This window comes from Microtus pennsylvanicus, chromosome 6, assembly GCF_037038515.1.
Source record: "Microtus pennsylvanicus isolate mMicPen1 chromosome 6, mMicPen1.hap1, whole genome shotgun sequence".
Taxonomy (NCBI): Eukaryota; Metazoa; Chordata; class Mammalia; order Rodentia; family Cricetidae; genus Microtus; species Microtus pennsylvanicus.
Window position 1 is genome coordinate 13262459 of NC_134584.1, and position 26011 is coordinate 13288469.

Below are 26011 nucleotides of genomic sequence, written 5' to 3' on the forward strand. Positions count from 1 at the left end.
CAGAACTCAAATGTGCTATGTATGCTACTGGGGAATAAAGGGATCTTTGATGTCACATAGCTGTGAACCTCGAAAGCTACAGTAAAAACCAGATTGACAAGTGACATACTGGCGCTACAGTAATTTGACTATCATGGTAGTATCAATCTACTTTCTGGTTGGATTCAAGGACCACTCCAGATGACCAAACTCATACCTGACTGCATTACTGGAACCAAGAACCCATGGCTAAACATGTCATAGGCCTTAGGGGAAAACCTGCTATTATTCTGCTAAATGTACATAGTATTAAACAGAGTCCTAAAAAATATACTGTTTGATCATAGATTAGTGCATCTATCAATCCTCATCAGAGAATCATCTCTTGTCAATAGATAGCAATTAACTCAGACCCACAACTAGCCAGTATGCAGCAAATAAGAGACAGCAGAACACAACACTCATCCCTACATAGAATATGTATATCACATTCTATCCTCCAAAGGGTCATGGATCACTGCAGAAGAGGGAATGGAAAGGCTGTAAGGAATCCAATAGCACAGGAAATAAAATGAAAAAAAAATAAAAAATAAGATTGTATATTTTTAAATATGCATATCAAAAGCTAATCAAGTCAAGAGAAAGACTACAGAATGAAAGAAAAATCTGTGTAAGCTATATCAGACAATTAGTATCTAGACTTTGGAAAGAACCCAAAAATCTAAGTACCAAAAAATTGAACAATTTGAGCAATGAATTGGGTGATGAGGAAGAGGAGAAGGAGGAGAAGGTAGAGGAGGAAGAGGAGAAGGAGGAGAGTGTTGATGAAGGTGGTGACAATGACAAACAAACAAGGAGAGCAGGAATAAATGACAAATAAGCAAACGAAAATGTTCAACATCCTTATCTGTCAGTGCAAAATGAATTTAAAACCATTAAGACTCCATCACCCCAGTCAGATGAGCTGCCATTAAGAAAACAAATAATGACAAGAACTAGCAAGGGTACATTTAGACATTGCTGGTGGGAATACAAATTACTCCAACCACTGTGAAAAATAGTATAGAGTTTCCTCAGAAAATTCAAATTACCATATCTCTCAGGTACTCTACTCTTGGGTACGTATCTGGAGGCCTCTAAGTCACCACACCACAGAGATGCTTCCTAGTATATTGCAGCGCTATTCATAACAACCCAGTTATGGACTAGTCTAGGAGCCCTTTAACAAATGAAGAATATCACAAACAGATACAGGTATATGTACTTAAAATGGAGTTTTTATTCAACCACAAGGAATAGAATTATATTGTTTTCAAGAAAATTGAGGCAAATAGAGATCATATTAAGTGAAACAAGTCAGATTCAGGCAAATACCACATTTTATCTCGTCAACCCTGTAAGAGACAGACCTACAGATACACCCATATTAGGGGACATATTTAGTCTTTGGGCATGCCTTTGAGAGACTATGCTGCTTAGGTTAAGAGAGGTGGGCAGACAGACATTAAAAGTGGGGAGCATATCCCTTCAGCGTGAGTCCACAGTGGTATAAGGAAGAACAAGTGGTTGAGCACAAGCATCCTCTGACCCCTGCTTTCTGACTGTGAATGTGGTGTGATGTTGAGCACAAGCATCCTCTGACCCCTGCTTTCTGACTGTGAATGTGGTGTGATGTTGAGCACAAGCATCCTCTGACCCCTGCTTTCTGACTGTGAATGTGGTGTGATGTTGAGCACAAGCATCCTCTGACCCCTGCTTTCTGACTGTGAATGTGGTGTGATGTTGAGCACAAGCATCCTCTGACCCCTGCTTTCTGACTGTGAATGTGGTGTGATGTTGAGCACAAGCATCCTCTGACCCCTGCTTTCTGACTGTGAATGTGGTGTGATGTTGAGCACAAGCATCCTCTGACCCCTGCTTTCTGACTGTGGATGTGATGTGCCTGGCTCATTCACTTTCTGTTGCCCTCATTTCCTGCCATGGTGGCCTGTGTCTCAAATGATGCACAAATGAGCCCTTTCTCCCTGGAGTTCTATTTTTTGGGAGGTTGGAGATGGGCCAGAGAATTCTATCACAGCAAAAGAAAGGTTAAAACTCATTTCCTCCCATTACTCTCAAGTGCTTGCTAGCTTCCCACATAGTGTATATTTTACTTGTTTAATTACTTTTTCTGTACCTTCTCCTCCACCCCAAAATCAGACACTCTGCAAGGGGCTTGGTTCAGTAAAATGTCTGTTCGATGCCATGAGACACAGTCGATCTCCAACAAATATTCATCATTTGATAGATGATCAAACAGAATAATTCATGTAAGTAAATCATAAATGAAATGCAAAGAAACTATTATGACTTAGAAAGCAAAACAGAAGCTCTATGAAGGGTATTTGCACGTGCACTGTGCAGAGCACTTTCTACTGACCTTTAATGAGGGTGAGAAACTCCTCATGCTTGACTCTGTTCCTCTGGATGTCAATCTTTAGGGTGAGCAACAATGTGAACAAGAATTTGTGTTCCTCGTATAAGCCTCGAGCAGCATATTTGAAAACCTCATAGGTCATGTGCTCGATGATATTAGCAATTCTCTTGCTTGTAATTGGGCTCTTGACAGACCTGGGGAAGAGACCCATGACATCATCATCCCGCTGCCCTTTCCAACTGTCTATAGAAATAGCATTTCTGGTGGAGGATAAAGGACTAATTTTTACTTTTACACAAGAAAGGGCTCCTAAATCTAAAATAACAAGAATTCTCTCAACGTGAAACAACAAAATAAGAATTCCTCATTGTTGTCTAAATCAATTTTACCCACAGGCCATTATTATTCACAACAATGTCTTGAAAATTTCCCCATTTAGTGGAACACGCAAAACCAAAGGAGGCAAATCAGTGGATGAGTGGCCAGCACGGCTTCCTCTGAGCCTAAGATGCCAAGTCTGAATGATGTGTTAACACTGTAATAACTACACTAATCTCAGATTTAGGAAAAGAAAACACTCTTACTTCCAGGCAAAAAGGAGATTCTAATATCATTGTTCTAGTCCCCAGATAAAGAATTCAGCTTGACTTCCTAGCAGCTGTACCTGGCTAAGGAAAGGTCAAACAAGCCCAGAAACTGGCGGAGCGAAGTCTGATACATCTCATTAACCAAGCGCATCTCAGTGATGAGGAAGTAGAGGATGCTGCCCCGGGTAGCAACTGAAAGACAAAGATCAGAGATGCACATAGCATAGGAATAGAAAACGAATGAGCTGTGCAAGCACATCACCCCAGTCCCTTACTGAAAACAGGATTTTCTTTTATCAGTGCTGCCTACTGACAATGAGATCTAGAACAAAGCTTATTACTAAGTTCTATATATAGTTTTTCATAGTTTATTTATATTTATCAAATGGTACTAATGACACCAAGACATTTTAGACTCTCTACACTCCTTTTTAAGTATAGTTTTCTGTGTTTTATCAGAGTAATAAAAGAAAAGAGACTTTTAAAAGTTTCCTATTTAACATTTAGCAAAGGCTACATGAGATCACACAGGAACTTATCTTAAGCTCAGGAAGAACCAAGTCTAACCTTGGCCTCAAGCTTTCGATGCAAACATCGCAGAGATGAGGCCTGACTGTCCATAAAGCCATGACATAGCTTCAACTCTTTTTTTCAGGAAAATGGTAAACAGCACAAGGAAAGCCAATTGAATATTTTACATGTCTGGAGCAGACAATTAACACCATCTATTAAACAGGCAGCTAAAAAGAAGCACCAGAAAACTGACTTCCAAATAAACACATTGTCGCTACATGATATAGAACTAACAGAAAGTCTACAGTACTAATGTCTCAGATTTCACTAATTTGTAGCAGTGATTTAATCTCTTATTTTAAAATAAATTTATTAGTACCTTAAAGATTTTTCAGTTACCCTAAAAGTTTATACCATTACATACTTTTCCATTTCTGATTTATTAAACTGCTCAACAGAAATGGCAGGAAGCATAAATGGCCACCCCACATGGCACAGCAATTTATATAATGTTCTTACTTTAATCAGTTGCTCTAATTCTCATTTCTGCCTTGCTCTGTTTTCTTGTGACATTTGTCTTCCATTACCAGACTCACCAGGTCGGTACTCCTCCCGAGCTGAGTTAATTTGAATTTCTGTCTCTACAGAAATGTCCAGCTTCTGTGTCACCTCCTCGGCTGTCTTTTTGGTATTGCTCAGCACAACAATGAGACTCTCATCTTCCACCAGGGACCCTTGAGTGCTTGTCAGGCGATAAAGCAAATTATCTTCCAGCTCCTTCATCTTTCTCTTGTTTGCTGTTACATCCTCCATGAGATGAGTTCGCTCTTTCTCCAATTCCTGTTAATTTATGTAAATATATTTTTATTATAACAGAACCTCTCTTTTGAGGACATTCCTTAAAATGTGAACTTCTCTGTCTGCTATCAGGCATCAGTAATGTAGTGCATCTATCTTACTTGACTGAAAAACAAAAACATAGACACCAAAAAGCAAATAGACAGAAAATAACATCCAATGTATTCAGACATATATATATACATTTGTTTACATTATATAATATATATGTACTATAAATACCTCTATTCTCATTTGTGTTCTTTAAGTCAGCATTTTAGTGGTTTTGTGATTATATACAGAGGGAAGTCAAATTTGAAGACAAACATACAGATCACTATTTTAACATAATTAGTTCCGTTACCTTCTTTGAAAGAATTCTGCTGCTTTAGTAAGATTATCTCTAACTTATAGGTTGAAATGGTACTCTCTTCTCAGGGGAAGCAACTCTGTGTAATCAGGCAAGTAATCTAAGCTATTTCTGTAGGCACATATAAATTGAAAGATCTCAGCAGTTCATTATAGTAGTACATACCTGTAATCCCAGCACTCAGGAAGTTGAGGCAGGAATATATATGTTATGCATACAAAATATTTTTTATAAAATTCTCAAAGAATTAGTTATATATTACATATATATATATATGTATAGTATATACAGCAGTAGGAGGCTGCTTGTTTGTTCCCAGCTGCCCAGACTCAAAACAACCACATAGAAACTATATTATTTAAATAACTGCTTGGCCAAGGACCTAAGTGTATTTCTTGCTAACTCTTATATCTTAAATTAGCCCATTGCTATTAATCTGTGTAACACCACGTGGCTGTGGCTTACCAGATAAAGTTCTGTCCAGCATCTGTCTCCTGCGATGGCTACATAGCATCTTACTGACTCTACCTACTCTCTCTCTCTCTCTCTCTCTCTCTCTCTCTCTCTCTCTCTCTCTCATATATATATATATATATATCAGACTGGCTATATTCTGTTAAGCCATTGGCCAAAATAAGCTTCTTTATTAACCAATGGCAACAAAATATATTTATACCATACAAAAAAAGAATCCCACATCATGTATATATGATACAAATGCAAGGGTGGCCTAGACTACATAGTAAGAATTTGTCTGAAAAAAATAGCAAAATAATTTTCTTTTCATTTGAAAACTTTTCTTGACCTGAAAAGGTACTCTTCTTTCCCCCCAAAATTAACAATATAGTTTTGGGTGGGGTAGTCAATGGGTAGCATGCTTGCCTAAAATGCATAAAGTCCTGGGTTGAAATCTCAGCACCCTCAAAACCAGGTATAGTTTGCATGCCTGTAGTTTCAGAACTCAGGAGGTAAGGCAAAGTGTTCAAAGTTCAAGGTCATCCTCACAAAGCAGCTTTGAAGCCAGCCTGTGCTACTAAAACCCTTATCTTAAAATATATCTATATCTCTATGTTGATAGAGATAGATAGATAGATAGATAGATAGATAGATAGATAGATAGATAGATAGATAGATAGATGATGTACACACACATACATGAATATGTATGTATATTATATAAGTACATATACAAATATGTTTTCAGGGACCATCATATAAAAGTGAACAGAAAGATTATAACAGCCAGACATGAAATCATGACTTCTGGACACTGCAAGATTACCTGTATTTGTGAACTACAGCCACTATCCCTGCCAGACCAAGATCTGGACAGGATTAAGCCAATCCACATTCACATCCCAGCATGGGATGAGAACATACTCATGAAATCACAGTCTTAGATGAGAAGCTATGTTAGTTCATGGCTTCTTGGGGAGAAAGGGTCAGTTTTCATGAAGGGTGTGGTTGACCATGCTCCAGGGGATGAATTATTAAATTTAAAAAAGAAAGAAAAAACACAAATTTGGTGGTTGAGGTACACCTGGACAGAGTTAAGGGGAGAAATTGGGTAGAATATGATCAAAATACGTTTTATAAAATATTCAAAGAATTAGGTATATTATATATATATATATATGTATATATATACATATATATATTTTTTTTCCTCTGAGATACCAGTTTTATTGTTTAAGCTTTATAGTTCAGGAGCAACACTCTGGGAGATTATTGTCAATGGGGTTTCTTTCCTTGGAAGCTCAGAGAGCGAAAGGAAGCAATACAATTGACACTGAGCCAGCCACAGGAGAGGCAAAGGAAAGCAGAGAAAATACACTGACGCGAAGATAAGCTGTGCGTGAAAGTGAAGCACTTATGCCAAAGACTTTGAAGCTAAAGAAAATAATCAAAAATGGAAAGGACAGTAAGTAAAGAGTACTTGTAACTGGTAAAAGAAACGTCTACCCTTGATTTTTACTTGAAAAGCCTAAATACAGTGCCAATTAATGATGTGACTAAATGTAACAAGGTATAAATCCTCATAACTGCAATCAAGGGAAACCCAGGGTTAAATGTGAGATCAGCAGCAAAATCACATTGACAGCCTTTCTCAGTTTAGAATGTGACTCACGGCAGCTACAAGTCTATCTACACTGTGCGCTGCTCAGATTCCTAGGGAAGCATCAGCAAAGAGCATTTCACCAGTAGGTACTCAGGATGCCCTCGGCATCCAAATTCTACTCCCTGCTGAAAGAGGTCTAAGTCTATGCAGCAATAAACCCTATGGACTAATATTACATAATGGAGGTACTAGTTAATTACTGGATGGTGTTATCTCCTGTCTCTTTGGATCTAGTGCTCATACAAACCTCAGGAGGACAAAAGTCATACCTACAAAAAAGGACTTATTAACCAATATTCAAGTCCCTTCTCTTTTATGGGTTATAATTCTTCATTTCTAGGATTTATCTTATGATTGTGAGAAAGGAAACACACAGCAGTCTGCAAATTATGCTTTGTTTTGTTCACCTTCAATATGCTAATCACTCAGCTGGGGATGTCCTTCAGTTAATTAAGTATCACTTCCTTACCACACACAATGTCCTGGCTTTGATCCTCAGTGTTGAAAATAAAAGACAGATGATAAAAGAAGACAGACAGATAGGCAGATAGACAGATGACAGATAGATAGACAGACACAGAGAGAGAGAGATAGGCATAGATACAATAGGTAGATAGATGGTACATAGTTCATAGGCAGGGACATAGGAAATTGATTGATGAAATGTGACAGATAGATGAGATAGACAGATAGATAGATAGATAGATAGATAGATAGATAGATACGTATGTACGTACGTACATACATACATACTTAGATAGATATACAGACAGACAGATTGATAGATAGATAGATAGATAGATAGATAGATAGATAGATAGATAGATAGATAGATAGATACGTACGTACGTACGTACATACATACTTAGATAGATATACAGACAGACAGACAGACAGACGGACGGACAGACAGACAGACAGACAGACAGACAGACAGACAGACAGATAGATAGATAGATACGTACGTACGTACATACATACATACTTAGATAGATATACAGACAGACGGATGGATAGATAGATAGATAGATAGATAGATAGATAGATAGATAGATAGATACGTACGTACGTACATACATACATACTTAGATAGATATACAGACAGACAGATAGATGGATGGATAGATAGATAGATAGATAGATAGATAGATAGATAGATAGATAGATAGATAGATAGATGATAGATACATACATACATACATACATACATAGATATACAGACAGACAGATAGATCGATGGATAAATATTGGTAGATGGTACATAGTTCCAGGAAGATACTCCAAGTAGGTAGAGAGATGATAGAGAAAGAGAGGGATGGTAGCTAGAGAGATGACAATAGAGACATAAAGATGGATATTGATGGTAGGTAGAGAGATGATACAGAGGTAGGCGATAGATCAATAGATAGATTTATACAGAGATAATGTATGCCAAACTGTGTCCCAGCTTCTTGTCAGTCCCTCATTGTATAACTTTTCAGTGTCTCCACTTGAGACTTCAAAGAGATGAATGTTCCTTAGCATTGTCAGCAAAACTGAGCTCTAATCTGTCTGAAACTCTGCCAACATCAGCCTTCTTCATCCCAGCAAGTGGAACTCCATACTTCAGCTTCTCAAGCCAAGGCTTCTGAGTATTCACTTTTTTTTTTTATTCTGTAGTGCCTTTATTTTTTTTTATTTTTTTAATTTATTTATTTATTAAGGATTTCTGCCTCCTCCCCGCAACCGCCTCCCATTTCCCTCCCCCTCCCCCGATCAAGTCACCCTCCCTCATCTGCTCAAAGAGCAATCAGGGTTCCCTGACCTGTGGGAAGCCCAAGGACCGCCCACCTCTATCCAGGTCTCCTAAGGTGAGCATCCAAACTGCCTAGGCTCCCCCAAAGCCAGTACGTGCAGTAGGATCAAAAACCCACTGCGATTGTTCTTGAGTTCTCAGTATTCCTCATTGTCCTCTATGTTCAGCTAGTCCGGATTTATCCCATGCTTTTTCAGACCCAGGCCAGCTGGCCTTGGTGAGTTCCCGATAGAACATCCCCATTGTCTCAGTCTGTGGGTGTACCCCTCGCGGTCCTGAGTTCCTTGCTTGTGCTCCCTCTCCTTCTGCTCCTGATTTGGACCTTGAGATTTCTGTCCGGTGCTCCAATGTGGGTCTCTGTCTTTGTCTCCTTTCATCGCCTGATGAAGGTTAATATTCATGAGGATGCCTATGTGTTTGTCTTTGGGTTCACCTTCTTACTTAGCTTCTCTAGGAAGAATGGATGAAGAAAGTATGGAATATATACATATTAGAGTATTACTCAGCAGTAAAAAACAAGGACTTTTTGAATTTTGCATACAAATGGATGGAAATAGAAAACACTATCCTGAGTGAGGTAAGCCAGACCCAAAAAGAGGAACATGGGATGTACTCACTCATATTTGGTTTCTAGCCATAAATAAAGGACATTGGGCTTATAATGCATGTTCCTAGAGTATTCACTTTTTAAAAAGGATAGAAGTAGTAGGTTATGTGTGTGTGCGTGTATAGTGTGTGTGCGTGTATAGTGTGTGTGTGTGTGCGTGTATAGTGTGTGTGTGTGCATGCGTGCGTGCGTGTGTGTGTGCGTGCGTGTATAGCGTGTGTGTGTGTGTGCATGTGTGTGTGCGTGCGTGTATAGTGTGTGTGTGTGCGTGTGTGTGTGCGTGTATAGTGTGTGTGTGTGTGCGTGCGTGCGTGCGTGTGTGTGTGTGTGCGTGCGTGCGTGTGTATGTGTGTGCGTGCGTGTATAGTGTGTGTGTGTGTGCGTGCGTGTACAGTGTGTGTGTGTTTGTGTGCGTGCGTGTGTGTGCGTGTATAGTGTGTGTGTGTGTGTGTTTGTGCGTCTATAGTGTGTGTGTGTGAGTGTGTGTGTGTGAGTGTGTGTGTGTGTGCGTGCGTGTAGTGTGTGTGTGTGAGTGTGTGTGTGTGTGTGTGTGCGTGCGTGTATAGTGTGTGTGAGTGTGTGTGTGCGTGCGTGCCACTGTATGAATGCAGAAGGCAGAGGACAATTGTGGAGCTGGTTCTTTTCTTCCACATAAGTGGGTTCCAAGCATTGAAGGAGGATCTCCCAGCTTGCACAGCAAGCCCCTTTACTGACTGAGTCATCTCACAGCCCCCAGAATAAATTGCAGTTGCTTCCTTTTCCCAGATTCCACAATAAATTAATGATCAAAGCCTACCACCTCTACATCAAAATCTAGTCTTTCCTCACTGACACTACTCTGGTCTAAACTCCTAAGTGAGAAGTTCCCACATCGGGGCACATTTGAATCAGGTGGGGAGGCTTGGATAGCAGATCTGGAGCAGGGTCCAGGATCTGGAATTCTAACATATTCCGAGACAGTGGGATACAGCTGGTCTCCATGTAGGACTCTGAGACCTGTTACATCAAACACATGCTTCGATCTTCTCGTGAGACCTCTGCACTGGCTACTGATTTATCAGATTTATTCTTCCCACAAAGTTAATTGTCTTCCCTTCTACAAGTCTTTCTTAAATGTGCCTTCTCAATGAGGTTCCTCCCTCCGACCACCTGGCTCCCCAGTTCTCTATCTTGTGAGGCTTGGTATTTATTTATTTTGGGAGCATGTTAACACCTTCTAACAAACATGAATGCTTATGTATATGCCATTCCCTTAGGATAGCCAGAAGTGTGATTTGTTGGTTTGGGTTTGGTCTATTTTGGTCATTTATTAAAGTCCTCCAACTCTGACAGTGATGCCTGGAACCTCGTGTACACACCATTAATATCATGGAACAAATGACCAGGTGCTGTGTCGCTAACAGGTAGACTGAACCATAAAGTGAGCTGAAAACTCTAATCTCCATGGTGTAAATACAAACATGAACATTCTCTCTCTGCAAACCCCAAAGTTAAAAAGAAGGGCTGTTGTGAAAGAAAACTGCATAAGAGCAAACAGCAGACTACTGACTCTACATTATATTCAAGCTCATGAATTCTTATTGGTTGAGCAGTTTTGGTGGGAAGGGCCCCACCAAATTCTGAAACTCATGGTCTGATCCCAGTGAGCAAGTTACCCGTCTTTAAGCAAAGCATAGATCCAGAAAGTCTACACGTTTACTATTTTTAATTTGCTGAGCTGTAGCCACTCAAGGGAAACACATTCTCCCCATCACGGCTGCCATCTGCTGTGCAGCATTTGAAATGTCCTTAGTCATTGCTTACATTCATTTATTCACTAAATAAGATTTTCAAACCAGAAAATATAGAAATTAGTACAAACAGGTGACATTTACGGGCTGCTCTAATGTTGCTTTCCTTCAGCAGTTTTCAGAAAACACCGCCTTTTGTGGCATCAGTAGGAAAAAAAGTGGTGATAAGTCACAAAACATTTAAATGTGTAAACATCACACAGTATGGCCTCTGACCTCCTAGAGGGAGATGCTGTGAAATCTTTACCTATAGCAGGTTCGGAAAGGAACCTAGGATGGCAGAAAGACACATACCCGGATGGTTATCTGCATCACAGAGACCATTTTATGACGTCACACAAGCCTCGGGGCTTTTACCCATAAAATGTACATGAAACTCACACATAAGGATGGTACAGGCATCCTGTAGCTAAGATAGGAACTGCATGGCTCCTCAGGCTATCTCTCCTTCTCCTAAAAATATGTCTATTTCTATTCAAAATAGCAAGCAGACTATTTCTTAATATGCAGAATAGGTGAGAAAAATGTTTATCCTTCTGTATATGTGCCTATCTATATATCTAAATATCTTGGTTTGCCAAAAAATATTCTCTTTGATGAGAAAGGTTTATAGACAAAATTATTCTGATTCACTTTGGGACATCTTAGTTGAAAAATACTATCTTCTTGAATATCAGAAGTCAATTTCTAATCCTGTGTTCCTAAAGCACATAGAGATGACTCATTTAAATGCAGTGACTAGATTATGGCAAATGGCTCAGGAAAAAAAAATAAAACAGATCAGCTCAGACCCTAATTCACCACCCAGACTGAGAAATCTCAGTCACATGAGAAAATTTAGAGATACTATATAGCGGGAAGAAGAGATATTGGGGAAAAGAGAACCTCCCTGATAAAAACAGACAATGTTAATCTGTGCACAGTCAGTCACAGGACTGGAAAGACTGCTTAGCCAGCAGGTGCTCATATGACTTCAGTCTCCAGCACCCACACAGAAAAGCCAGGTATGATGTTGAATGTCCTTTATATGCCTTGTTTTTATTGATTGATGAATAAAGTTGTTTCAGCCAATGGCTTAGCAGAGCAAAGCCAGGTGGGAAGTCCAAACAGGAATACAGAGAGAGAGTAGGCAGAGTCAAGGAGACACCATGTAGCTGCCAAAGGAGTAACATGCCACACCTGTAAGCCACAGCCTCATGGCAATACACAATTAATAGAAATGGGTTGATTTAATTGTTAGAGCTAGCCAATAAGAAGCCTAAGACATTGGCTTAACAGTGTAACTGATAGTGAGCTTCACAATGGCTATTTCATAAGTGTTTGTGGGAACTAGCAAGACCCAGTGGGTAGAGAGAAATTGGTCCAGTGGAACCAGGCAAGACAGAGAAAAGCCTTCTGTTTACACCAGGTGTGTGGCATGTGCCTGTAATTCTAATGCTGGCAAGCTGGAGAGGAGAAGATCCTAAGGCCATTGGCCTGCCAACCTCACCTAGCTGGTAAGTATGAGGCCATTAGGAGACTAGGTCTTCCGGAACCTAGTGGATGGTGTATAGGAGCAACACTGGAGTGTGACCACACACACAAACACACACTCACATAAGTCCATCAACTTATTTCTTTCATCTTTACATTTTATTTTGGCAAAGCTAAGGAAAAGATAACTATAATTATTATATTGATGTACATAGTAAGATAATCCCCTGGTGCTGAAAAAATAAATACAAGCAAATAGACTGTCATGCTACCCTGGCCATGATGCTTGAAAAAACTGTTTGTTGTGAGCATGTGTCCTGCCAATGATACATTAGTAAGGGGGTGATTTTCTCAAGAAGAGGGAAACACTAGCTATATGGGGACCCACACTTATTTTTGTAAGGCTGATGAAAGTCTCTAAGAATCTGAAATCAGCCCTCGATACTGTAAGCCTCCCCTGCCACTGAAGCTGGGGACTGGTGGTTTTGTTGTTGCCTTTGCTTTGTTCTATTGCAGCCAGCATCAGTCAGACCAAATTGTTTCTTCCAGGAAAATTGTATTTCTCTCAACAAATACAAATATAAAAAAACCAAAGACAATAACATTATGCAACCTGCCACCAAGGCTACAGGTGACATCAGAGCCTAGGGCTGCGGTGCTGGATGCTGGCCCAAAAGACTCTGGCGATTTCATGTGCTCAACAGTACATTTTGGTGATTCAAACCCCAATCTTTACTGAAGTACCCGGGTGGCATGCTGCATCTCTCCAATCACCTCCTAAAATGTAACAGGTGTGTGGCAAAGGCTGTTTTTTTCCTCAATAGCTACTCTGCCAGAACCAGCACTGGCTCCTCTCACAGTAAGGTTAACTACCCATATGAACTTATGAAGCTGAGTTAAAGGCTCCTCAAGCAAGTTCTGAACTCATGCATTTCACTTATATGTTGTAATTAAAAACACAGTGAGAGATGGGGGGAGAGAGGAGGAAGAAGAAAGAGACAGATATTTTCCCTTTCTCTTCTGGCTGTAGAGCTCAGAAGAGCAAGCCTGGTGCAGCATGCAGAAGACATAGAGACAGGAAGAGGTGAAGAGTCAAGGAATTTGCCAATGATCTTAACCTAATATATCTTCAGGTCAGAATAGCATGGGCCATGAAGTAAAAGAAACTCACTGCTATCGAACCCATGAGAAAGTCAATAGCATCCTCAGCCTCACCGTGGTAGTCTCATCAAAGCCTTCTACATCTCGTTGCATAAGCTTCACACACTTCCAAAAGGAAATGCTGACTCCGAAAAGGGGAGTTTATAAATTATGGGTCATTTTTTCACTGAGCACTAAGATTGTTATACCCCCCGCTCAAAAAAAAAAAATAGTAGCAAAGGAAGCCAACATTGGGTTATGTTTCTAGGGCTCCATTAAGTCAGTGGCTGTCCTGGCTAGCTTTTGCTATTATCTTAACACAACTTAGAGTCATCTGAAAGGAGAGCCTTAGTTTAAGAATTGTCTAGATCAGACTGGCTCATAGGCATATCTCTGTGGGATCTTCTTGACTATTAATTGATATGGGAGGTAGTACATGTCCGCACTGTGGGTAGTCCTATCCCTAGGCAGGTGGTCTTGAGTTGCATACAGCGTCTACCTGAATATAAGCTGGCCAGCAAGTCAGCAAGCAGCATCCCCCCAGGTTCTTCTGTCCTTCTTTGGCTGTGAAGTCAGCCCTTTTCTCAGAGCTAATAATGTGTGGAATAGCAAGCAGGCTTGCCTTCAAGTTCCTACTTGAGTTCCTGCTCTGATGCTCCTAACAATGGACTGTGCCATAGAATTATAAGCTAAGAAGAAACCTTTCTTCCCCTCACTGTTTTTGGTCAGAATATCTGTCCCAACAACAAAGATCAACCCGGAACAGTAGAGTTGAGAGGCTACATGAATTCTTCTTTATATTGTACTCATTTATTTATTTGTGGGAAGAAGCATGTGTCACACACACACATGTGGAGATCAACTTGCAGGAGTTGGTCCATAAATTCCACCATGTGTGTAATAGGAACAAATTCAGGTCAACATGCCTGACACCAGCAGCCTTGATACACTAAACCAACTCAACCGCCACAGAGCTATGAAAGTTTTACACCAGACTCATCAGTCATACGCGGATCTCTTTTAGATAACAGGACTAGAGTGGGTGAGCAGAGAGATGGCTCAGTGTCTAAGAAAGAATGATGCTCTTGCAGAGGACCCAGGTCCAGGCCCCAGCACTCATGCTGGGTGGCAACAACTGCCTGCAACTCTATTTCTAGATCTGACATCCTCTTATGGCGCTGCAGGCATCTACATGCATGGGGTACAGATCAATGCACAGAGGAAAAGTGTGTGTTTATACACTCACATAAATAAAAACCAGATAAACAAAAACTGAGGTTGCTTATGGCCCAAGAACAAAGTTTACATCTTATATTCTAAGAAGAATCAAAACAAAAGTAGACAAGAAAACTGAAGGTAAACGGGTAAATAGAATTCACAAAACAAGAAGCTTTTCATAGAAACGAAACAGTTGAAGAACAGAATAACAAAATAAAATGATAACTATATTCTCAGAGTTACACTGTTGATTTTGGGAAAGTTATCAGTGGTGTGCATAATTTAAGAAAATCTATAAAACATGAGGGTAGGGATGCGATGCCCAATGCGCTACAGTGCAGTTCGCAAGCTTGGGGCGGGGGCTGGCGGTTGAAACACACAAACACATACAGACAGAGAGACAAGGACACGGACCTCTAGTCCCTGGTAAGAAGCCCCTTATTCAACAGCACCATGGAGGCTTATATACCCCACAGTCAGGTGGGCCAACAGGTGAAAACCTTATCCTCTGATCCTCAAGACAAGGCAACACGTGCTCGTGAAGCAGAGCTGGTAAACAACTCTGACACAGCTTTCAGTAACTCAAATCAGAAGGAAAGTAAAGATCTCTAGCAGGGAAGAGCAGCTGGAGGCCAGGACTCCAAACGGTCCCAACATAGGGAGATGATTCTCTAAAGTGCCTGCCACAAAATCATGGAAACCTAAATTTGAAACCCAAGGATTCATGTAAAAAGCTGGGCACTGTGGCATGCGCCTGCATCCCCAGCCCTGGGAGATGTGGTGGGGAAACAGGTGAATCACTGAAGCTGACTGACTGGCCAGCAGAGCTGATGGAACCAGCTCCAGACTTAGTGAAAGGTCACATCTTAAAAAATAAAGAGCTGGAAAGATGGTTTTAGACCTAAGAGCAGCCCTTGTCCTCTCTGAGGACCCAGGTTCAATTCCCCACACCCATATGGCAGCTTACAACCCTCTATAACACCAGATCCAAAAGATTCAATGGCTTCTTCAGACCTCCACATGCAGCAGCACGTATGTGGTACACAGATACTCATGCTGGCAAAGCACGTATAAAAATTATTATAATCGTTATCATTATTATTATTATATCGTGATGATGATAAAAGTTTAAATTAAAAAGGTGAGGAGAAATACCCAGTCTCAATCTCTGGTCTCTACACACATTTGCACATATAAATACATGCACATGTATACACCACAGCCCAGTACATGCATGCAAAGAAATACATATGTAGATAATTGGCTAATACTTTTCCTTATGTGGAAAAAGAAAATACTGAAGAATTAATGTGAATTTAGGATTACAGATTAGTGGCTTCTAAAGCAATGCCAATGTTATAACTAAGATTTAGGACACAGGGAAACCACAGATAAAAGAGGAATTAATTCTATTGCTGTTTTAATATTATTTTTCTCAATTTAAGACAGTGCAAAAACAGAGTTGGTCTTGATCCCCCACCTGTTTCTCCATGAGGATGACTCTCCCAAGTAACTGATCCTCCAGGCCTCTCATAGTGACTGTGAAGTCAATGATGGAGGTCCGAGCACTTATTTCTGGGGTGTAGGCTGGATTCGGCAGCTTGGTAGTAATGTAGAGTTTAAAGCCATCCATAACATCTACTTCCTTGTCACCGACTTTCACCTTTATTTAAAAAGAAAATTAAACAGAGGAGAGATACACCTGAGTCCTTTTAATCAGTTATTGATTGGATCAATTTGCTAATGAATTTAATTTCTATAGCAAAACAAAAAAGAAACTATCACTAGGTACTCACAGAGCTTCAAGATCCTACTAAGACAGCAGAGGAGAGACCAGAAGGGAAGGAGGAAGGGACAAAAGGAAAGAAAGGGGGAGGTAGCTAAGGGTTCTAATCATACCATGTAATAGACAAAGAATTTGTTGTCAAAAGTGTCATGACTAAGCCAAGGAACTGAGAAAAAGCTAACCCACAATTTGCTCAGAGCTAGAGAATGATGAGAAGGTTTGCTAGTCACAAACTGAGGTTTTGGAAGTCCCACAAGCAAGGCCCAAAAATGGCATGAGAAAGCAGGGTGGGGGCATTTGTATAGAATTTATGGCAGGCAAAGGATAGGGCCAGGATGAAGACTTGTGGACACACATGTGGCTTCAGTTTCTAACAGAGTTCAAGGATTTCATAAGTGTGCTCATATCTGTACAGACAAAGAGGGGGGACACATAAATGTTCTTAAAGATTTCAGTGGTCAAAGATCAAAATAGAATCCATTTCTTTGTTACAGAAGTAAAAGAGACAAACATAAGAAAGGATTGTTCTTCATTGATTTAGTCCCAACTCAAGAAAAGTAGCCCACCCCACCCCAACCAACTCCAATTGCTACCTCTTGAGAAAACTGTGTCTCATCTACTGGAATGCAATATGCTCTACGTATTGCTACCAATGGGTTTAGCCTACCTTAAAGGTAGATCCAGACTTAATAAAGTTTTTTTCCAAAACATTGTCCAGAGCAGGATCAAGTTCCTCCCCAACATCTTCTATAAGTAGCGGCCGTCCAAGGGAAAGGCTGTCCTCCAGGTGGTTTCTAAAGTACTTATGGGTTAGAGATGTAACCTACAAGTAGAATGGGGTCACAAGGTTACTCTGGAGGGACAAGCTCATGATGCAATGGACAGTGATGTCATGTGAGCTCTAAACACTTTGCCACAGGAAACAAAACAAGAACATGAGAAGCCTTGGCACTGAAACCATGCTACATGAAGTAATGTGGAAAGCTTAAACATTTTCATGTTGCCTTCAGTAGACAAACATTATCCCCTGCCCTGAAGCATTTTAAAGTTGTGTGGGACATCACTGCTTCTTTCTATCCCTGTTGGTAGACAACTAGAAGTCTGTCCATAAGCCACTGTCCCTATGGCTTTCTGATTCTCAAAGAAAGCCATAGCATTGACAGATAAGAGTCTGAGCCGTGAGTCACTGAGATATGATGCTAATAGGTGTGACCAGAAATGGAAACAATAAGTTTATGGAAAAGACTTTGTTATTACACATAAGCTTATATCTTACTTAGGATTCCAAACAAAACCTGTAAGACATTCAAATATTCCCCCCCCACACACTTTTATTTTGGAAGAGATCTATAGAGAAATACAACCAGAAGTATGTGAATGTGCTCAAGAGGAAATCACCTGGAGTTCATTTTGACTTTCTTTATTTTTAATCCAGATCTTGCCTTGAATCTGTGGATCAATTAGCAGAGGGTAGCGAGATGCTTTTGTGACAATAATCCCATTCTGGATAGACAGATCATCATTTGGAAGGCCTTGTAGATTCCACTCACTGATAGTAGGGGCATCAATCAACATCTCATTAAGATTTAGATCATTCCCAAATGGAATTTTACGGGCTTTCATTTCCTTCTTCCAATCATTTAGTAGCAGATCTCGAAACTCTTGGTTAAATGGACCAGAATATGACAGAAAAGCTGTCGCCAGCAGCACGTCCCCTAAAACAGAAAGCAAGCACCCCTAAAATAGTCTGTGACCATCCATACAATTGTGTAAGTCACTACAATTGAAAAAGTAGTATAAAACTGCAGCTATTCTTTTAAACTAAATTACACAATTCAACCTGTAAGCATGGGCTACACATGGCTTGATAAATAAGTGTGAGTTTGATTGAAGTTGAACAGGGTCTAATTTTCTAATTGAGAAACAACTGTCAGAATTCAAGCACTGGGTCATCATAACTTTGTTGTAAGACAGTGACCTCTAGGAAGGAGAGTGGAGAAAAACATTTAGCTCAACAAAAAACAATTAAAAAAATAAATAAAATCCAGAGAAGAAAGAGTCTTCATCAAAATGCCCTTGATCAATATTCCCACACTTATCAAAGCATTTGAAAGTAAACTACAAAGAAGTGTGAAGGTCATTAACCCATTAAATCAGAATACATATGTACCAGACAATTACCTGTCTCCTTGAAATTTTACTAGACACACAAACACAAAGAGGAATTTGAAACAAGCAAGTGTTGTTTGATTAAAGCTTAAGGCTTCTGACTCCATCCCAGTCAACACACAGTCTCATTAATAAAAGAAGCTACAGACCTACAAGCCGTTTAGTTTGTGCAGCAAAGTCTTTGCTCTGCTCTGTCCAGCGTTCCTTTTCACCTGCCAAGCCACTGATGAGCGAGGACGCTGTCTGCATTTTATGCCGGCACCGCTCCGCATCTTCCAGCAAGGTCTGAAGAAGGCCAAAACCAGAAGAAAACATTTGCTCAGAGAAAGTAGCTTCTAGTTCAAACGTGGAGCGTTAAAGCATTTATTGCCTGCCTATCTTGGGACATGCAAGGCCCGTTTCACAGGAAACACAGATTCTACCTCCAAGTGTTTGTGTTGGCCCCGTTCAGTCTCTAGTTCCCTATCCGGCACCTTGAACCCAGCATCCAAATCCTCTCAGGTGTCACTAACAGAAGATGGACGTTCCTGTCGCTCACTAGTAAAATCACACAGGGTAGCATCATGTAGTACAAAATATGTAAAGAATATAAATTCTCATAAAAATGCAATTAAGAATATCTCTCATGCTGAACCCTGGGGTCATCCATGCCTTATCTAAAGCAACACTTTATTTCATGTCAAAAAAAAAATCTTAGATTACCTGTAATCTTCTCCTCATTGTACTCCAAGGTATCTGCATAAATTTGAACCTCATTTAACTTATATGTATTTTTTAGCCTTTCCTTGATCCAGAAAAAGAACTTTAAGGCAGACTTCCATACATTACTGCCAATCAGAACTCAATCCCATCTCTAGTTTCTGGTTCTGATGATGGAGCACAGGGCCTCAGGCATGCTAGGTATGTACTGTGCTGTTGAACTACACTCCCAGCACAAATACTTCTTGGCATCTATGTTTAAGAGATGACGGCTAGCATTACATGTGAAAGCAGAGGAAATAAATTATGAGCAAACGGTGTACATCAGTAGATATCCATCTATAGCTAGCCCATACTGTACCTTCTTACAGGATAAGTTTAATGGGAATACCTATAACAGTATAGAAAGTTTAAACTGTTTAATACTTTTCTTTAGTGGGATAACTTCAACCACCTTTTAAATTATTAGAGTGTGCTGATATAAGTACTCTAAACTGATTAAAACTATTTTGCAAGTTTTTATGACCGAAAAAGTTTGCAATATTTTATGAAGTTAATACCTTCGATAATAAAACAGTTGGCACTGAAGGCTCTGTTTATAAATGGGCTTAAAGTATATGCAAAATATATAGCATATGTTCTGGTCCAAGAGCCAAGTATTATTTATATTCCTCTCTGGGACTGCCTAAATACATTTTCTGTAATGAATAGACTCTGTTGTAAGAATAACACAATACAGTGTCTGGCAAAAGGGAGATACTTAACCCAATTGTTTTCACCTTCCTTCTGGAGTTTTGTCTTCCCCTTTAGTGAATGAAAACTAATCCACAATCCACTTCTGCAGCATAACTCCACTACATATGTCCATCTGCCTCCTCCCAAGAATAAAGATACCAGCTGCATGATGTTTGGTTCCATGTAACTATTTAAAACAATGTTTTCAATTAAAAGACATTCTTAATTGCGTTTTCTCATCCCTACTCATATGCAGCCAATTAAAAAAAAAATTCTAGGCCTTCCCTGCCTGTCTTTGTTCTCTCGGCACCCAGCCTTCTCTGGATGCTACAACATAGGCCAACAGCAGTTTGTGAGATTGACAGGCAGACTGTTCCTGTGGTCTCAACTAAAGGTCGGGTACAGAATCCCCTTGGTTCGGCTCTGTGGTCTAGTCTCTCCTCACCAGCCAGTAAACTGGTTCATTCTTCAGAAGGCCAGAGAAATTGGTCCCTACAACAAGGTACTGTGTCCTTTGAGGACAGTAACCAGGGCACTCTTTGAAGAAACCAAGCAGACCGAGGTTACAATGAACTGTAGACTAGAGCCCTTTTGGGAGGCCCACGAGCCCCTGTCAGCTTCATCCAGCCCTAGGAATAATGAAAACGCGGCAGGAATGAGTGAAGGTTATTCAGAAGTTCGTGGCAGAAAACTCAACACTAATTTTTTTTTTAACTTAAAGAAATGTGAAATTTGTTGAAACTCAAGTTTTCAAGCTATGGTCATATTTTTACAGTTCTTAGGTGTTCATTTGTCTAAACCAGTGGTTCTCAAATTGTGGGTCATGACCCTTTGGGGGTCAAACAGCCTTTCCCAGGGGTCACCTAAGGCTATCGGAAAACACAGATATTTACACTGTGATTCACAAAGTAGCAAAATTACAGTGCTGAGGTCTCAATAAAATAGTGTTATGGTTGGGGTCACAACATGAGGAACTGTGTCAAGGGTTTGCAGCATTAGGAAGGGTGAGACCCACTGCTCTAGGCCAACAACAGATGCTCCAGAGCAGCAATAACAAGGACTGGGATGAGTAAATGCAACCCTGCTAAAACGTAAACACAATAACAGAAGAAAGGAATCTGTTATTCATGCGTGCTTCTGCATACAAGTGACTATCCAGAAAGACAGAAATTCATGCTCTTCCCACCTGCTTTTTAAAGTGGATCTGAAGCTGCAGTGTTAATCTTCTCCTCGGGCAAGTGAGCTCCCTGGGTATAAATATGCGCACCCATGCGGATGCTGCTGACTTACTCCTGCAAACGTCTTTAGAGATGCTCTCACACGGCTTCCAGGAGACTTTGCTTTTTAAGGGAAGCAGCGTGTATTCTGCACACAATGAAACTGCAGAGTCACTAGCAAGTGTCTTAATCTGGACAGGGGCCACTTCCATAAAATATTCAAAGGAAAGTCAATACAGCTCCCATCTGCCAAACACAATACAGGGTTCGTAGAGCCAGTCTAAGTGGGGCTGAAAGCTTATGTCATTGGTATGGGGATGGCTTTAATAATAGATCTTCGGCAAATATGAGATACATAGGTATTTAAAACAGGGGGAGGAGAATCATGGAATAGTTTTGTGACTTAGGCACTCCAGTGTCTTTTCTCTGAATCACTTCAGGCATATTCTCCGAATGTTAATACGCAAGTATCTGCAGAGCGCAACCCAGCCTCCTGTCGCCATAAGACTGTCAGTCTTGTTGATCCGAGCACTCATAGCCTCCTGCGTGAGTGAGGAACCCTGAGGTTTCAGCTGCGTGAACTCTACATTAAATCCACGTGGATTTCAGAAGGAAGGGAGTCTTTAGGGGAACTTTGTTTTGTATAATTGATTGCAAGTATATGAACCTAGGTTCTTTCAACAAGTACAAAGATCTCTCTTTCCCCATCCCCATGTGCCTCTCTCTCTCTATCTCTCTGTCTCTGTGTGTGTGTGTGTGTGTTGAGAAATTTATAGACAATCACTGTAATTAGAGCATGCTCCTGTAGTCAACTACATCCATGTAACAGGAAGGCCTTAAGTCAACATCAAAATATCCAAGTCTACTCAAGGCTTTTACTGATCAGCTGAAACCCAGAATTCTCCCTTGACATCTCTGTGTCTTGCCTACTGTATAAAGTATCTGTCCCACCTGGCTATAAAACTGTTTGAAAGACTAAATGTAACGGTGCGGGGATCCTGGGATGACCCAGGGTGCACAGGGATCATCTCTATCCACTTGCGTAGGAGACCTGGCATAGTTGTGTCCTACAAGAAGATTCTGTCAGTGGACCAGCCTGAAGCTTATCAACAGCTTTTGGTGTTTGTGAGAAACAAAGTCAACAGATCAGAGAGTGTAGTAGAAACCAGGGTCCTCAAGCCAGGCCAATGACTCTTTGCAATGGACACTTGCAAGTAAACTATATGGACAAAGGGGTTTGCTGCATGACTCACTGTGTCACACTGCAGCTTCCTTGATGAGATTTTTCTTCTCTTTTCCCCTTTTGTCTCTTAAATTTTTGTTTTATTTGGGGGGTGCAGGGGCAGAGGAGGGATACAACGGGATGGAGAAATGAAGCCAAGAGCTCAGTGAAGAATCCTGTGCTATGTGCGCATTATACATAAAACTCCGTGAATTCTTACAGAAAACCAAGCCATCAGATAAAGAGAGCATAGGAATGAGAGCTCACAGGAGCCAGCGGAAGGGACAGACATCCCTCCCGTGCCACGCCTTGGCTACCTGCTTTTCACTCGTGGCCTGTTCATACTCGGCCTGCACCACATCGAGCTCCGCTTGTTTGTCGTCCAGCTCTGCCTGGGCCTTCTGCAGGTCCTGCATGGCCAGCATGTGGCGGTTCTCTTGCACTACCAAGTTGGCCTGCAGGGGACACAGGATGAGGGCAAAGCAGGAAGTCCCCCAAACACCCACAGTTTAAATGGTAAAAGTTCAACAATGGCACAAGCTTACGCCTGTCCTTTCTACCTCTACAATCGCCTCTATTTGCATTGAAACCAACATTAACGTGAATTTGTCATCATGTTTATAAGCATAAATTAATTATAAACCATTAGAATGCCAGTCAGCTAATCTATTTTCTATAGGTAAAATAGCCTAAAAGTTATCTTAGGCTACAGAGGCCAAAAGACAAAAATCAAAACTTTTACATGTTTGTTTCAAAACCACTTCATAAGCCACTAGCATAGATGACAGGCTAGATTTTTCCTTCAGTGGAGCTTAAATATGAACCCAGGAGAAAAGCTTTTCATTGTTCTGCCTTTTTTGGAGGTCTTTGTTTAATGGTTTCAATTCCCTATTCTTAAAATAGCCACAATAAAACAAAATAAAAATATGTTTTCGTGGAAAGCATGGAAAGAGTGCCACATACTTCTTAGGACCAATCCTGTGCTATGCTGCGATCTCCAGTGATCAGATTCTCCGTGATGTCAGTGAGCATGACATCAATTATTTGCTCTGAGATTCTCTGATGTGAATGAGTCTTTGATCCTTTACAGAGTTCTGGGACCCTGGGACTCACCCTCTACATTCTGAACCATCCCCTTGATACTCTTGATTATTTCATCATAGCTATTTCATTTCTTGGGTAGCTGACACATACAAGAGAGTTTTGGCTTATGGTTGGAAAAGATCAAATTTACAAAACCAAAATCAAGCCCCAGGAGATGGTCCTTAAGACATGACTATTAGGGTTTGTGTATTTAAAGTACTCACTGCTCTGCTCCAGACTGAGTGTCTTTAACAGTGATGGTGAATATAGAGAAGATGTACATAAATTCAGTGACTTGGGGAAAGAGAGGCTTAGTCTCAAGATCACATTACGTTACAAATAGCTGACATTCTTGCCTGAGATGCAAAGAAGGGAAAGGGGAAGGCTACATCTTCCTTCATCAAAGAGCAGCATTTTCTGGCCCTAGTGTCTATATCTTAACCCTGTCTCATTCACAGGATTCCTTTGCTTAAGATCTTGAACACTGTTGGAAAGTTCTGTGCTATTAATTTCCTGTTTTATTTTTAAGCAACTCACAACAGACTCTGTGTCTTCACAGAGAACTGGTTCCTGCTTAAAGCTCATGCACCTTCAGATTTGGGTTATAGAAGAAAGAAACACCATTGTGTCTGTCTTTCAGAATCTCACTCTCCCTGTGGATCTGAGGACAAAGACACCAGCTGCCAAGGTGCCTGAGCTGCTGTGTAAAGACAGGACCAATTAACCCGGAGGCTTCCCAGTCAAGGCCACACAGCTCCCTCGAAGAGTCCTACCTTCAGAGGCAGCACCTCCTTGTTTATAGAAAAAAAGGAAGCCATGGCTTTAGTCCAGGAACAAAGACCAGCTACATTCCCACACACACGTTTGGCGGTCTCAATGTTGTAGTCGGCCATTTCAAAGTAAGGATTCAAAAATTCTATCACTTCTTCATTGATCGTGTCTTTGGGGAATTGCTGTGGAAGGAGAGAGAGTAAATTGTGTCAGAATACTTATTCCCTGGGTATATCCAAACTCACATTCTGTGTTCAGCGTAACTGGAACTAGTAAGCTGGATGAATGGGTATGGCTTTTGTCAGGGTCTCGGGGTATTGGATGAAAGTCTTACAGCTGAAAGCAGTGTGGAGTGATTGCAGAAGTCTGTCAGCATGCACTCTGTTCTGGCAGTGCGGACACCAGCAAAAGAGTAAAGGATTTAGGTGGTGAACACTAATAGAGTTACTAGAATTTCAAAAGCAATAAAAATTTCTTTCCATTAATCCTAAATAGGTGAATTACAAACCCATAATATCAGCAATGAGAAACAAACACACGCAGCTGTATTCAGGCTAAGGACAGATAGATTTAGCATTTATCAGCAACTAAATGCTTAATAGATCCCAACAGAAGTCCTGTGGAGCTCACGTGAAATGTGAGAACAATAATGAGGACACTGCACCTTGAGAATGATGAATTGAATTTTGATCATACAACTATTACAAATATGAGAAAATTATTATTTCCTGGAGAAATATAAGTTTAAAACACAGCAGAAATGGATGTAGAATGCCTTCCTGCATCCATAAAGGAAATCCAGCCAAAGATGAAATTGGATGTTTAAAAGATGGTTTTCCTCTTCTAAAAGGATGATTGTTTTCCAAGTAGAAATAAATAAAAAAAATTCATGCAACTAATAATTGCATGAAATAAACCTTCACAGAACCTGGATAGCAGAGCAGAACCCCTCTCTTTTAGACCTTGCTTGTCACAAGTCTCTTTTGTGAGACTTAGAAAACAGTGCGGGCAGAGCTCCCTTAAGCAGGGAGTTCTTCATCATATGCACAAGGGAAAGGTCTGGAGTCACTCACAAAGGGTCTCTACAAAGTCCATTTGCACTGGAGTGTGGCCATACGTGTCTCATGTAGTCTCACATAGTCTCACTGTCACTTGTCCACATACCTGGACAAGTCTACTACTGGTGACTACTACTAATGTCACAAGCTACTCGTTGCCATAGCAGTAGAAGGCACCTTTCAATGTCATAGCTTCAGCAGCCTGAATGATGCTGAATTGAAAGGTGGTACTGAAGTTGCAGCTTGTGAAATGAGCAGGGGTTGGGTATTCCCAATCAGTTGTCTCAAGATCTAAATCTGGGAGATAAGACAGTATAACTTCTAGAAGGAAATGTAAGAAGATTTGTTCTTCCTCAGGGGAAAGCCAAGACCTAAATGGAACACCAAAAGTGCTATTAAGTAGAATATCAATACAAAGACATATATT

General features: G+C 40.5%; 1 protein-coding gene across 1 annotated transcript in view; it reads right to left on the reverse strand.

The window, feature by feature from the left end:
• The window catches only part of Dnah5 (dynein axonemal heavy chain 5), a 245756-nt gene that overhangs the window by 34586 nt on the left and 185159 nt on the right, over positions 1-26011 (reverse strand). Inside the window, exons 60-68 of the mRNA XM_075975800.1 lie at positions 24529-24708; positions 22990-23127; positions 18949-19084; positions 18029-18345; positions 17298-17453; positions 16325-16507; positions 4092-4335; positions 3060-3174; positions 2399-2589 (exon numbers count right to left, since the gene is read on the reverse strand). Of these exons, the coding sequence (XP_075831915.1) occupies positions 2399-2589; positions 3060-3174; positions 4092-4335; positions 16325-16507; positions 17298-17453; positions 18029-18345; positions 18949-19084; positions 22990-23127; positions 24529-24708 (1660 nt within the window). The remainder of the gene's footprint in view (positions 1-2398; positions 2590-3059; positions 3175-4091; positions 4336-16324; positions 16508-17297; positions 17454-18028; positions 18346-18948; positions 19085-22989; positions 23128-24528; positions 24709-26011) is intronic.